The sequence below is a fragment of the Suncus etruscus genome, chromosome 9, assembly GCF_024139225.1.
Source record: "Suncus etruscus isolate mSunEtr1 chromosome 9, mSunEtr1.pri.cur, whole genome shotgun sequence".
Classification (NCBI taxonomy): domain Eukaryota; kingdom Metazoa; phylum Chordata; class Mammalia; order Eulipotyphla; family Soricidae; genus Suncus; species Suncus etruscus.
In genome coordinates this window covers 7,692,038-7,705,408 of record NC_064856.1, presented here as the reverse complement: position 1 = coordinate 7,705,408, position 13,371 = coordinate 7,692,038, and the positions used below count along the sequence as shown (strand labels likewise).

General features: G+C 55.1%; 1 protein-coding gene across 1 annotated transcript; it reads left to right on the top strand.

The window, feature by feature from the left end:
- Window positions 1–782: 782 nt before the first annotated feature.
- CDC25B (cell division cycle 25B) lies at window positions 783–10,338 on the top strand. The gene is made up of 15 exons (XM_049779274.1): window positions 783–843; window positions 1,663–1,769; window positions 2,894–2,945; window positions 5,149–5,190; window positions 5,326–5,362; window positions 5,810–5,932; window positions 6,089–6,223; window positions 6,623–6,706; window positions 6,826–7,002; window positions 7,099–7,194; window positions 7,676–7,738; window positions 7,871–7,969; window positions 8,161–8,294; window positions 9,948–10,059; window positions 10,198–10,338. The coding sequence occupies exons 1-15, from the start codon at window positions 818–820 to the stop codon at window positions 10,336–10,338; spliced, it is 1,428 nt and encodes a 475-aa protein (XP_049635231.1). The 5' UTR covers window positions 783–817.
- The last annotated feature ends 3,033 nt before the right edge of the window (window positions 10,339–13,371 follow it).

The following is a 13,371-nucleotide window of genomic DNA, read 5'->3' as shown; positions in this document are numbered from 1 at the left end:
TCCTTAGAGAAAGAGTTCCAGAGGCTGTTTCTGGGCACCTTTGAGCTGGCGCGGGGAGGTTGCGGGGAGTGGGCCAAGCCTGGACCAGTTTGCGCCCCAAGACGGGCCCCACTTTGTGCCTTGGAACCCGGTTCCAGAACTCCGCGCCTGGGCGTCGGGTTCTGCAAAGCCGGAGCCTCCGCAAGTGCGTCCGCGGGGCCTTGGGCAAAGCGCGCAAATGCAAGCAGCGGTTTCAGAGTGATGCCAAGCGGAGTTGGGGGCGTCCTTGGGGGTCCCCCTGGGGGGGGGTGCAAGAGTTTTCGGAGACCCGCTTAGCTCTCGGGGGTGGGGATCCCGCATCTCATCTCGGGGAGCGGCATCCCGGGGGCCGCGGGGCTCGGGCGCGGGCCTTCAGGGGCGCCCCAAAGAGGCCCACGGAGAGGCGGGCCCGGGCTGGTCCAGCTCGCCGGCGCCTCCACCCGCGTCCCCGCCCCCGGCCCGCCCCCCGCGAACCCGCGCCCCCATTGGCGGCGTCGGGGCAGCGCGGCCGCTGTTATTTTTCGAATATATAAGCTGGTGCGGTGGCAGTTGCGCCCCGTGGCCGTCGCCCGGAGGGAGCCCCGGCACGGCCCGACCCGGCCCGGCCCTGGCATCGCCTCCTCCCGGCGATGGAGCTGCCCCCGCCGGACCCCGCGCCCGGCCCGGCGCTCAGCCCGACGGGCACCAAGCAGCGCCCCGGGGTGGGCCCGGAGCTCCGGCTGGGGACTCCCCCGGGCTCCCTGGGGTCCCCGCGGCGCCCCCGCGGCTGCCTCGCCCGTCAACCACCCTCGCCAGGACCATGCACAAGCTCGCCGTGCTCGGCAGGTACGCGGTGCGCCCCCGGGCCGGTTGCGCGCGGGGTGACAGGGCCCTGGAGCGCGTGGGTCCCCCCTCTCCGAGCCGGGGGTGGCGGTGGAAGGCAGGCAGGCTGGCGGAGCCCGCATGCAGGGCGGGGATGTTGGGGTGCAAGGGGGAGGCCCACCCTGCGGGGCGCTGGCTGTTCTGGGTCAGCTTTGGGGGGGACCCTCTCCTCCACTTTCTCCTCCCCCCCGGTCGCCCTGATCTTTGGTCAAATGGCCACCATCTTGCCCCAGGTTGGAGGAGAAGTGGATCAGCTTCTGGAACCTTGGAGGAGAGACTTGAGGGTTCTCGGGACAGCCAGCCCCCTTTCACCCCCAGAATCCCTAACCATGCTGGTTTTGTCTTTGGGCTCACATCCTAGATCCTCAACACACACACACACACACACACACACACACAGACACACACACACACACACGCATGACCTTTCTGCAGCCACCATCAGCAGGAAGACACTTGGATCTCGAGACAGTGGACCCTTGCACCCCAGAAACCCCCTAACCATGCTGGGCTTTTTGGGCTCACCACCTAACTCTTCAACACACACACACACACACACACACACACACACACACACACACACACGACCTTTCTGCAGCCACTATCAGCAGGAAGACACTTTGATCTCGAGACAGTGGACCTAGGACAGGTGGTCTCCCTTGTGGTCACCTCCCCTGGGCAGTGCAGAAGTGGGGTGGGACCTTCCCAGGTAGGTGACTAGCGGGAACCTGAGCCTCCATTGACCTTCCTTCCTCCTTCCCTGGGTCCCTGCTCCCTTGGTAGAGACATCCCAAAGAGACCCGGAGATAGCCTGCTCCCTTGCCTGCCGCTGGACCGTCTTGGGTCTGAATCTTCCCTGTCCTCTGAGTCTTCAGAATCTTCAGATGCAGGTGAGCCCAGGAGTGCTCGGAAGTGGGCTTGGGAACTGCCCGATCTCCCCCATATCCTTGCTGATCAGGCTAACATGTTTCCCACACCCGGTGGCCCCAAGAGCCTCACCCCGCCCGCCCTACCAGCTACCTCTGGGGGTGCTCAGCAACACCCTGCCCAAACTAGCTGAGCTAGCTGGTGGTTGGGTGGGGCGCTCTGTGGGCGATGTAATCTTACCTCTTTCAAACTCTGCGCCTGAATTCTCAGCCACAGCCCCACCTGGGAGGCATTAGGGCTGAGGCTGCTCCCGTGATAACTTTCACTTGCCTTGAGTTATAACCCCTTCCTTCAACGGTCCATTATGTTTTCTAACAAATAAGCTAGTGGCAGGGGTGTGGGCAGGGGTGGGGAGAGAGAAATGCTTAGTTTGGGTTTAGAAAAACAGGAATCATCTGGGGCTGGGCTCCGTCCTTACTTGCCTTGCATGTGTGAGCCTCTGGTTTCATCCTCAGTACCATTTAAAAAAGCAAAAAGGGACTGCGGCCATAGCACAATGGGTAGGGCATTTGCTTTGCATGTGACCAACCCAGGTTGGATCCCCCAGCATCCTGTAGAGTCCCTGAGCCTGCCAGGAGCTATTTCTGAGCACAGAGCCAGAAGTAACCCCTGAGTGCTGCCAGGTGTGCCCCCCACCCAAAAAATTTAAGAAGGCAAACAAACCTGAAATTGAAGACTTTCCATAGTAAATAGGGAATGGAGCTCTGTGTAAGTTGGGGAGCAGTATGCCAGCTCTTGGGGCCCATAGGTGGTTTTTTTTTTTGTTTGTTTTTGGGCCACACCCTGTGCCGCTCAGGGTTTACTCCTGGCTATGCGCTCAGAAGTTGCTCCTGGCTTCTTGGGGGACCATATGGGACACCGGGGGATCGAACCGCGGTCCGTCCTAGGCTAGCGCAGGCAAGGCAGGCACCTTACCTCCAGCGCCACCGCCCGGCCCTTTTTTTTTTTTTTTTTTTTTTTTTTAATATGTCCAGATCTAACGTTAGGACTTCTTTCTCTCTCTTTCCTGTGGGGTAGATGGGGGACAGGATGGGGGAGAATGTGGACAATGCCCACACTTTCAAACCAAGGCACCCTGATCCCGCAGGTCTCTGCTTGGAATCTCCCAGCCCTATGGACTATCAGATGGCAGAGCAGATGTGAGTAAAGAGGGATCCCCACTACCACTAGGAATTGTGTCTGCCTTGGGAACCTCAACTTTAGCATAAACTCACTCATGTCACTTGGATCCTTGCCAGAGGGGGATAAGGACCTTCTCAAATCCTAGGTGTCTGCTCTCAGGGAGCAGATGATAATAGACTGGTGTGGTGGTGGTGGGGACAGTGGGACCATTGAATACATAACTCCAGGCCCCTTGTCTTGTGAGAAAACAGCCCTGGCATATGTCCTTTTTTTCTTTCTTTCTCTTTCTTTGGTCTGCACCCCTTGGTGATGAGTACTACCATCTCAGCTCTGAGCTCTGGGGTCCATATGTGATCCCAGGGATCCCACCAAGGTCCACTGCATGCAAGGCAAACACCTTCATTCCCATAGTGTCTTTCCAACCCTTCCCATCCAGTTCTTCTGCTTTATTTTATTTTTGGTTTTTGGGTCACACCCGACAGTACTCAGGGGTTACTTCTGGGTCTACGCTCAGAAATTGCTCCTGCCATGCTTGGGGGATCATATGGGATGCTGGGATTCAAACCACTGTCCTTCTGCATGCAAGGGAAATGCCCTACCACCATGCTGTCTCTTCGGCCCTGCTTATGCACTTTTTAAAAAATATTATTTTTATTGGTTTTGGAGTCACATTCAGTGGTTCTCAGGGCTTACTCCTGGCTCTGCCCTCAGGAATTACTCCTGGTGGGCTTGGGATAACAAGGATCAAACCTTGGTCAGCCACATGCAAAACAAGCACATTGTACTATCTCTCTGGCCCCTCCCCTTTATAAAAATATAATAGAAAAATTAAATGCTGTGTTCTAGCAATGTGAGAAAATGCAGCTCAGTGGTACACTCTCCACCACCCATGTGAGAGGCATCCCTAGCAACCACAAAAATCATAAAACTTTCATACATCCTAGGCCAAACAGAATTATGGCTACAAGCCGCTCTGGCTCTCAGCCATCTTATCAGCAACTCTCTGGCTGCTGTCCTGCCTGAGGCCTCTTGCCACCCCAGCCCAGGTGGTTTGTGAGAGGGACTGCAGAGGTGGGGTGAGGGGCTCTTCGGGGGACAATGTTCTCCCTCTCAGCGACATAGGGAAAAACTTCTAGAACACAGCAGTTCCTGTAGCTGCTGGAGCCCAGTGGGAAACAACAGGTGCCTGTGGGGACAGCTGGGTGGCCCAGGAACCTGGCTTTGGGTAGAGAGCAGACTCTATCTTTCTTCCCACTGCCTTTGACCACACTGGGTTGGACTGCAGGGTTCCTTCACAAACAGGAAGTGGGGAGAGAAATGGGTGGGGGCCCTGCAGGTCTTTGTATTAATAGTGTGATACTTCCCAAGTCCCAGGTGCCTATGGGAAAATGACCTACTAAATTTGGTCATTCCTGATTCCTGAAGAAGATGCCAGCCTTCCCCATTCAAGGGCACGTCCTTCTTACACGTTAGGCATCCCTGCCCCCTTCCTACCCTCCCCCCTATCCTGCACCTGCTTTGACGGTTACACAGCCTTCCAGAAAAAAGCGTGATGATATTGTAGGCATGCCTAAATGCACAAAAGCCTGCATGGCAGGTGGTCTCTAACTACATAGCTGGGGGTGGGGCTTAGCTCCAGAGCTTAGGATGTGCCTCAAAAGGCACATCTGTCTGAATTCCTAGCCTGCTGGCCTCTTCTAAGGCAGGAGGAGGGGACAGGACAGGGATAGCTCTTGGAAAATTCCAAAGGAGGGAGGAAAAGATCGATGTATGTGACCTTACACATTTGTGACATAGGGTCTGGATGGCTGATCAGGGCTGATGTGGGGAGAGGGGCACTGAACCAGGTTCCTGTCCTGGGGGAAACTGCCCCAGGTGGGGGGCATGGCTTGGACTGAGAGGGAGCCATGCCTTTCCCTGCCGCCATATGGCCCTGCTCTGAGGTGATTTGCATACAGGTGGAAGGCTTGTGGCTGCCTGGCAGACTGTCATCTGGGTAACGCCTCAGCACCCTGACCCTGTGACCTGCTCCAGCTGTCTCAGCTGCTAGTCTGTGGGCCTCTTCCGTTTACAGTGGCCTGCTCAAATTTCTGTACCTCCCCATAAATGCCTGGCCCCCCACTTCCATCATTCCCCTTCATCCTACCTAGCCTGCACTCTGGACCTTGCTACTGAGACTAGGGCAGGGTAATGAGCTGCATGGTACCCCTGTCTTTCCAGGTTTGAGCAAGCCATTCATGCAGCCAGCAGGGTTATTCGCAAGTAAGTTTTGGGAATCTTTCTCACTCCTGTTCTGGGGGCCTCCTGACCTTAGGCACAGGGAGGGAGGGATTCAGGGTTTTGTGGTAGAGGAGCCCCAATTTCTCAGTCCTGACAAGTCCACGTTTTCTTTTGCAGTGAGAAATTTGCCTTCCGACGCTTTCAGTCCTTGCCAGTGAGTATCTTCCTGAATTCCACTGAGACCCTTAGACGTGCTGGTCCCAGGGTGGATGGGGACTAGGGATGTGTGTGTGGGATGTTCCTGGAGGGTGGGTTTGAATGGAGGAGAGATGCTGGATCTGGTTGCAGGAGACTGGGTTTCGGGGTGAATGGGGAAAGTGGTGCTGGCAAACCGGCCCTACCTGTGCCCTTACCACAGGGGCGACTTCTGGGCCACAGTCCTGTGCTACGGAATGTCACCAACTCCCAAGCACCTGGCAGCTGGAGGAAGAGGGAGGCATACAGCCAGGCTGAAACCATGCACAGCCCCAGGAAGGACAAAGAGAATGTGCGTTTCTGAGGGGCCAGTATGGGAACCCAGTAGAGAGAAGAGGATCTGCCATGCTGGGGTGGGGAGTTCTCTGACATTTGAGCCTATGTTCACCCCTCATCTTACCTACAGGATGGAGTTGTTTTCAAGACACCAGGAATACCCACATCCCCCAGCCACATGCCTGCTCTGACCCAGTGGGCCAGCCACAAAGAGACCTTTGCCCAGAGGCCCAGCTCAGCGCCCAATCTGATGGTGGGTTGTGGGGAGCAGATCCACAGGGGTGGGCAAGTGCGTATGAACCTCAGTTTTCCCTGGTTATCTGGGATCCTTCTCAGAAGGATGGACGTGAGGGCTGTCTGGAGTCCCCCACCCCACTCCCGGCCCCTGAGTAGCTCCTGTGTTTCTCAGTGCCTCAATTCAGAGCACAAGATGGAGGTGGATCTGCTGAGCCCCGTAGCCCGGAGCCCCTTCTCTTTGACCCCCACCAAGGAGCCCCCCGAGGAAGATGATGGATTTGTGGAACTCCTGGAGAATGACCTAAAGGTAAGCAGCCTTGCTCCTCCAGCTCCTGCCTGGGATCAACCAAAGAGGAAAATTTGCAGCTCCTGCAGCCAGACTATGGCTCCATCCCAAGGTCGGAAGAATTGGAGGGAAAGAGTCACAGGCCAGCCTGGGCCAGCCAAAGGAACAGCTGGCTAGGGCCTTGTAGAGGGGAGGCATGCATGACTGAGGGCTCTGCTGCTCCTCTTGCTTTTGTACCAGCAACACTACTCAGTGGCTTGGGGTGGGGGGTGGGGGAGTTTGGGGGTGGTCCCTGTGTGGCATGTCAAGCCATATCCAGAAGAGATGATGGGCTGGGGAGGTTTGTAAAGTTGGTGGGTACCCAGGAGATGGTGGCCTGTGTTTATGGGTGTGACCATCTCCTTGCTGATTTTGCCTCAGGACGATGACGACTCGGTCCCCCCAGGCATGGAGAGCCTCATTAGCGCCCCACTTGTCAGAACATTAGAGAAGGAAAAGGAGCAGGTAGGCCTTGGGTGTCCCCACCTCAGAACTGGGAAGGGTGGGCCCCCCCACAGTAGGATTTGGAAGGTGGAGGGGACATGCAGACAACGGGCTTTCTGACCCTCACCTCCACCTACCAGGATCTTGTCATGTTCAGCAAGTGCAGGCGCCTCTTCCGCTCCCCGTCCCTGCCTTGCAGCGTCATCCGGCCCATCCTGAAGAGGCTGGAGCGGCCTCAGGACCGGGAGGGCCCCGTGCAGAGCAAGCGCAGGAAGAGTGTCACCCCCACTGAGGAGGAGCTGGAGCCCGAAGAACCTGTGAGCATGGGCTGCCCTCCCGGGGCTGGTCGCATAGGGCAGGCAGTGTGGTGCCGGGGAAAGTCTCACGCTGGCCTCATCTGCCTTATGCCCCAGAAAGCTCGTGTCCTTCGTTCCAAGTCATTGTGTCACGACGAGATTGAGAATCTCCTGGACAGTGACCACCGAGAGCTGATCGGGGATTACTCTAAGGTGCTCCAACCCCCTCCCTGAAAACCCCCTTTGCCTTGTTTTTGGCATCTCCCCAACCCTGCCGGGAGTAATTTCTGAGCATAGACCAGTAGTAATCCATAAACCAAAAAAAGAAAGAAAAACAAACTCTGGGGCCAGAGCAATAGTGCAGTTGGAAGGGTGTTGGCCAACCCACTTTGATACCCCACCATCCCATATGGTCCCCCCAAGTCTACCAGGAGTGATTTCTGAGTGTCAAGCCAGGGGTTACCCTTGTGTGACCACAAACCAAACCAAACCAAACATTAAATAACTAACTTCTCATTGGAGCTGCCTCCTGAGCTGGACAAGGAAGGGACAAGGAAATGGGGGAAGTTCCTCTCACCTTTCCCTTTTTGGCCCCCCTTGGAAGTGTGGCCTCTGGGCTAGAGAAGGAAACCCCATGTGTCCTTTAAGGCCCCTCATCTGACCACCTTCCCACCCCCTTCTTCCACCTCCACAGGCTTTCCTCCTCCAGACTGTTGATGGGAAACACCAAGACCTCAAGTACATCTCACCAGAAATGGTAGCTGAGCTCTTCTGGGGTGCTGTGGGGACCAGGGTTGGCCATCCCCAGGGTGTGGCTGCCAGTGCCGGGTACATGCAAGGGTAAGGCCTAGTCTTGACCCTCTGGGACCTCTTCCATGTCCTCCCACAGATGGTGGCTTTGCTGACAGGCAAGTTCAGCAACATCGTGGAGAGGTTCGTGATTGTGGACTGCAGGTACCCCTATGAGTATGAAGGCGGACACATCAAGGTAAGGCAGGTGATGTGGGGGAGGACTTGGCTGCTCCCCCAGTTTTGTCCTGGACTAGACATGATGGAGGGGTGAATGTCCCTGTCATGCAGAAAGGTGCTTCTCAGCCAGATGTGGGTTACTGAGCAGCTGGCAGTAGAGGGGATGGTGTGTGTCCCAGATGGGGCCTGATATTTGTTCCTGCCTCGCAGAATGCCGTGAACTTGCCCCTGGAGAAAGATGCGGAGACCTTCCTCCTGGAGAGCCCCATCATGCCCTGCAACCTGGACAAAAGGGTCATCCTCATTTTTCACTGTGAATTCTCCTCGGAGCGGGGTCCTCGCATGTGAGTATTCACTCCTGCCTGTCCTGCCTATTGTCTGCTTTGTGGGTGCTGGTACCATATGAGGGCCAAGTGGCTTCACCCCACTTCTCAAGTCATGTGCCTGTGCCTCCTGTGTGAACTGTTCCTGCCCCCACTCCCTTATGCCCCCTCCATCGTCCTACTCCCTCTCACCATCCTTCCCTTTAGGCCTCTGTTCCTGTCGGCCACCCCCTCAGAATATGGCTCCAGGTCTCCACATTCTCCTCAGTGACTGAGACCCTTCCAAGCTGTAGGCGCTAGGCTCTCCCCCTGGGACATTTGTCCTGGCATCCACACAACATCCCTGGGGACCCACTTAATGTGTTCCACTTAATGCCCATGGCTGACCAGCCCAGCCCTGTGGCCACCCCCACCTCTGCCCCTGTGACTCCTGACACATGGTCAGGAACCCAACCATGGTTCTTTGCTCCGGAATCTTCTCCATCTGTCTTCCCAGGCTCCCATCCTCACCAGGTCTGGTCCTGAATGTTCCTTGTTTTTTGTTTGTTTGCGTGAGATGGGGCACAAGGGGATGTGCCTTTGAATGTGTCCAGGTGACCCTAGGACCATTCCTGGTGAACTAGCCAGCCAGGCTAGTTAGGCCGATAGTTTCTCTCAAGAGTTCAAGGATCAGTGTTGAAAGGGCCCAAGGGCCCTGTAGTGTTGGGGACCACCAGGCTCACCCCAGCATTGCCCCAGGGGCCTCCGGGGGAGAATGCACACTTGATGTCCATGGGGCCCTGCAATCTGGAGTCTGCAGTGCTATCTTCCCAACCCATGAATGCATCTCCTTGGTGTGTGTTGAGGATTGGATCTTGGAGCATATTCACTGGTGCTCAGAGGCTATTCCGGCTCCATGTCCAAGAGACTTTAGAGGTGCCAGCAATTCTTTTGGTTTTGGGCCACACCCAGTGATGCTCAAGGCTAACTCCTGGCTCCGCACTCAGGGTTCACTCCTGGCAGTCTCTGCCGGACCCTATGGGATGTCTGTTGGCCACATGTAAGGCAAGCACCCTACCCACTATACTATTGCTTTGCCCGGTGAGAGCAATTCTAGCTGGGATTGACTTCATGTAAGGCTGAAGCCTTACCTGCTCTACTACCTCAAGGTTCTCTAAAGTGTGGCTCAGCTTTTCTCCTTTCCACCTTCCCTTTCCTCAGGTTATTGCCACAGGTGCCTCTAGGTTAAATGGCCCCTTGTTTTACCTCCTCTCTTCAACCCCATTCCCAATGACTTCTTCACTTTTTAAATCTGTGTATGTGTGTGCGCACACAAGTGTTGTGTGTGTGTGTGTGTGTGTGTGTGTGTGTGTGTGTGTGCGCGCGCGCGCTTGCGCGCGCCATACCTATCAATGCTCAGGTTCTGGCTCTCTGTACTCAGAATTCACTCTTGGCAGTGCTCAAGGATCCATATAGGATGCTGAGGACCAACCCAGGTTGGCCGTGTGCCAGGCAAATGCCCTACCTGTTGTACTGTTGTCCCTAATCCCTTCTATACCCCACAGCCAGACTGATTTGGATATGCCTTCAGGCTGACTGCTCGAAACCTAAGACTTTTTGTTGCTCTCCAGGCCCCTGCAGTTAAAAGGCCCCAAAGGTGCCTACCCTGCCCTGACACCCTCTGTTCCGTACCAGGTGCCGATTCATCAGGGAACGAGACCGGTCAGCCAACGACTACCCCAACCTTTACTACCCCGAAATGTACATCCTGAAAGGCGGCTACAGGGAGTTCTTCCCACGACACCCGGTACCATGCAGGAGTGAACCCGGGTCCCATGGGAAGCTGGCACAGCAGGGGACAGGCCTGTTCAGAGGGTACTTGAGAGCAGGAAACCTCCCCCACCATCATCACCAAATTAACCCAGACCCCCCTGTCATGCCCTAGAACTTCTGTGAGCCCCAGGACTACCGGCCCATGAACCATGAAGCCTTCAAGGAGGAGTTGAAGACTTTCCGCCTGAAGACCCGCAGCTGGGCAGGGGAGCGGAGCCGGCGGGAGCTGTGCAGCCGCCTTCAGGACCAGTGAGAGCCATCGTGGAGAGCAGAGCGTCGTAGAGAGCAGAGCGGAGGTCTGCTGGCGGCCCAGGGACCAGCAGAAGGGAGTTGGTGAGGGCGGCCAGCCCTCTGCTCCTGGCCCCATCCCCTTCCTCCCTCCAACCATCTCCAATCCCTTTATCTCCTAACCCCCACCTCCAGTACTTGGAAGAGCCCAGACTGTTGACTAAGTGGAGCTGGATTCAGTCCAACTCAAAGGAAAGATGTTTAATCTGGGGAAGGGGGGGGGGAAACCTGGTGCTGTTTTAGTCTTGTGCTTCCTTGTTTGTATTAATCCTTTGTCTTCTTGTGTCCAGAAAAGGCCCCATCTGCTTAGGGGCTTGATTTGTATGTGTGGGGCTTGTTCCTCTCTTTCCCAGGGTGGACTATAGCTGCACTCCTCGCCACCTGTGGTAACTGCCTTCTACAGCCCCCCCTGAGGATGACCAACAGCCTCTTTTCCTTTCCCTTTCTCTGTACCTCTTAGCTCAAACCTAAGCTCTTCCTTCTTCCTGTTTCAGTGTTATCTGCAGTGTTACCTGGGGGTGGGGAGCTGCTGGTTCTCTATCAGAAGAGGCCCAGGCTCATGTTAGGCCTCACCCCTATTCAGAGGCTCATCTTTAACCTGGGCCTGGCTTTAGGCCACCTCAGAGAAAGGATGTTCTTTTCTGGGCTCCCAGCCTCAGTCCTGGCTCCTTGGTCCCTCTGGAAACTCAGCCACCCTTCTGCCCCAACTCTAAACCCCAGGATCTGACAGATCCACACTATGGCTGTCTTGTCCAGGACAGACAAACCCTCTATGGAAGAGTCTTGACATACATGTGTCTGTGTGTCCTTCTGAATGAGGGGTGGCAGGGAAGAGGGGGAGAAGACCTGACCAGAAGCAGCTACACCAGGACAGCTCCTGAGGCTCCTCTCAGGAGGTTGGAGAGGCCTTCTGGGAGGCCACGCCGAGTGAGTCTCTCTTGGGGCCTTGATTCAATAAAGCACTGAGCAAGCTGTGTGACAGCATGGTGTTTGGAAGAGCTTGGCCCAGCCATGGCTCTCTCTGAGGAGGTGGTAGACGTCATGGCAGTGGACTGGGGTGGGGGACACTTGGAGAAGTGGCCTCTTTCTCCCCATTCCTTTCCCAGAAGCCCTTTCTGTCCTGGATATTGTTCTGACCAATACTAGATCCAGGGGCCCGAGAGATAGCATGGAAGTAAGGCATTTGCCTTGCATGCAGAAAGACTGTGGTTCGAATCCCAGCATCCCATGTGGTCCCCCATGCCTGCCAGGAGATATTTCTGAGCATAAAGCCAGGAGGAACCCCTGAGCGATGCTGGGTGTGACCCCAAAACAAAACAAAAAAGACTAGATCCAGCCCCCACTTTCCCTTATCTGGTTATTCATATACCTCTACGCTCCCCTTCCTAAACAGCCATAGAAGCTAGAGTGGGCCCTCCTCCAGAACTGTCCATGGCTCCCTATTCTCTGGATTAACATTTTTGCTTTTGTTTTTGGCCCTTGCATGCAGTGCTCAGGGGCTAATTCCTGCTCTGTACTCGGGGATCACTCCGAATGGGCTTGGGGACCATACAGAATGCCAGGAATTGAGCCTGTCAGCTGTGTGTAAGGCAGATGCTCTTCCCATCATACTATTGCTCTGGTCCCCCATCTCTGGATAGACTTTACAATTCCTGGCACAGTTCTTTAGGCCCCTCCTCAGCTCTGTTCCCTGTCTTCTGTGGAATCATTTACGTTTACCCAGTCCTTGCTCCTATCTTTGTCCTTGCCTCTAGCAAACTGTCCTTTTGAATAGTCATCCCACCACTTATTCCTCCTCTAAGACTTGATTTCAGGTGGACCACAGAAATATCCCAAAGGGCAGGGCATTTTCTTTGTACGCATCCAACTCAGGTTCCATCCCCAGCATACCATATAGTCCCCTAAGCACTGCCAGGAATAATTCCTGAATATAGATCCAGGAGTAACCCCTAAGTATCACCAGATCTGCCCCCATCAGGGAAAAAAAAAAAAAAAAAAGACATGTTTTAAGGGCTGGAGAGATTCCTCAGTTCATTGCGTATAAGAGGCCCAGGTTTGAATCTTGTCATCATATGGTGTATGTAGATACCACCAAGTGTGACCCAAAAAGAAAAGGGACCAAAAGGAGATTAAAACTATAGTACAGGGGCCGGGAAGGTGGCGCTAGAGGTAAGGTGTCTGCCTTGCAAGAGCTAGCTTAGGACGGACCTCGGTTCGATCCCCCGGTGTCCCATATGGTCCCCCCAAGCCAGGGGCGATTTCTGAGTGCATAGCCAGGAGTAACCCCTGAGCGACAAACGGGTGTGGCCCAAAAACCAAAAAAAAAACAAAAAACCTTTTTTTTGTCCTGCACTTAGCCAATTGAGATTCCATCCCTAATACATCCCATATGATCTCCTGAGACCCGCCTGAATGCAGAGCCAGTAGTAACCTCTAAGCACCACCAGGTGTGACCCTGAAAAATAGAAAACAAAAAGGGGGCCGGCGAGGTGGCGCTAGAGGTAAGATGCCTGCCTTGCAAGCACTAGCCAAGGAAGGTCCGCGGTTCGATATGGTCCCCCCCAAGCCAGGGACGATTTCTGAGTGCTTAGCCAGAAGTAACCCCTGAGCATCAAATGGATGTGCCCCCCCCCCGCCAAAAAAAAAAAAGGAAGAGCAGGATTGCCTTGCACACAGCCAACCTAGGTTTGATCCCCTTACAAGGGACACGGAGGAGGTGTGTTGGGTGTGACTGAGATGGTCTGAAGGCTTCTGTGCTGGGAGGGAAGCCCCCTGTCCCCCACGAAGCAGGCAGTGGGCACTGAGGTAAGATTTATTTGGATACAGGAACTTGCCCCCACCCCCAAAGGAAATGTAGCAGTGCAGATCCTTGAGAAAGAGGAAGAAACTGGGGTGCTCCGGTCACTGGCCGACACTCTTCCTCTGGTTTCCTAAAACTAGTAGCCCCCGCTCTCAGGATTCACAGATGAGTCCAGGAGGCTGCCCTAAAATGAGAGAG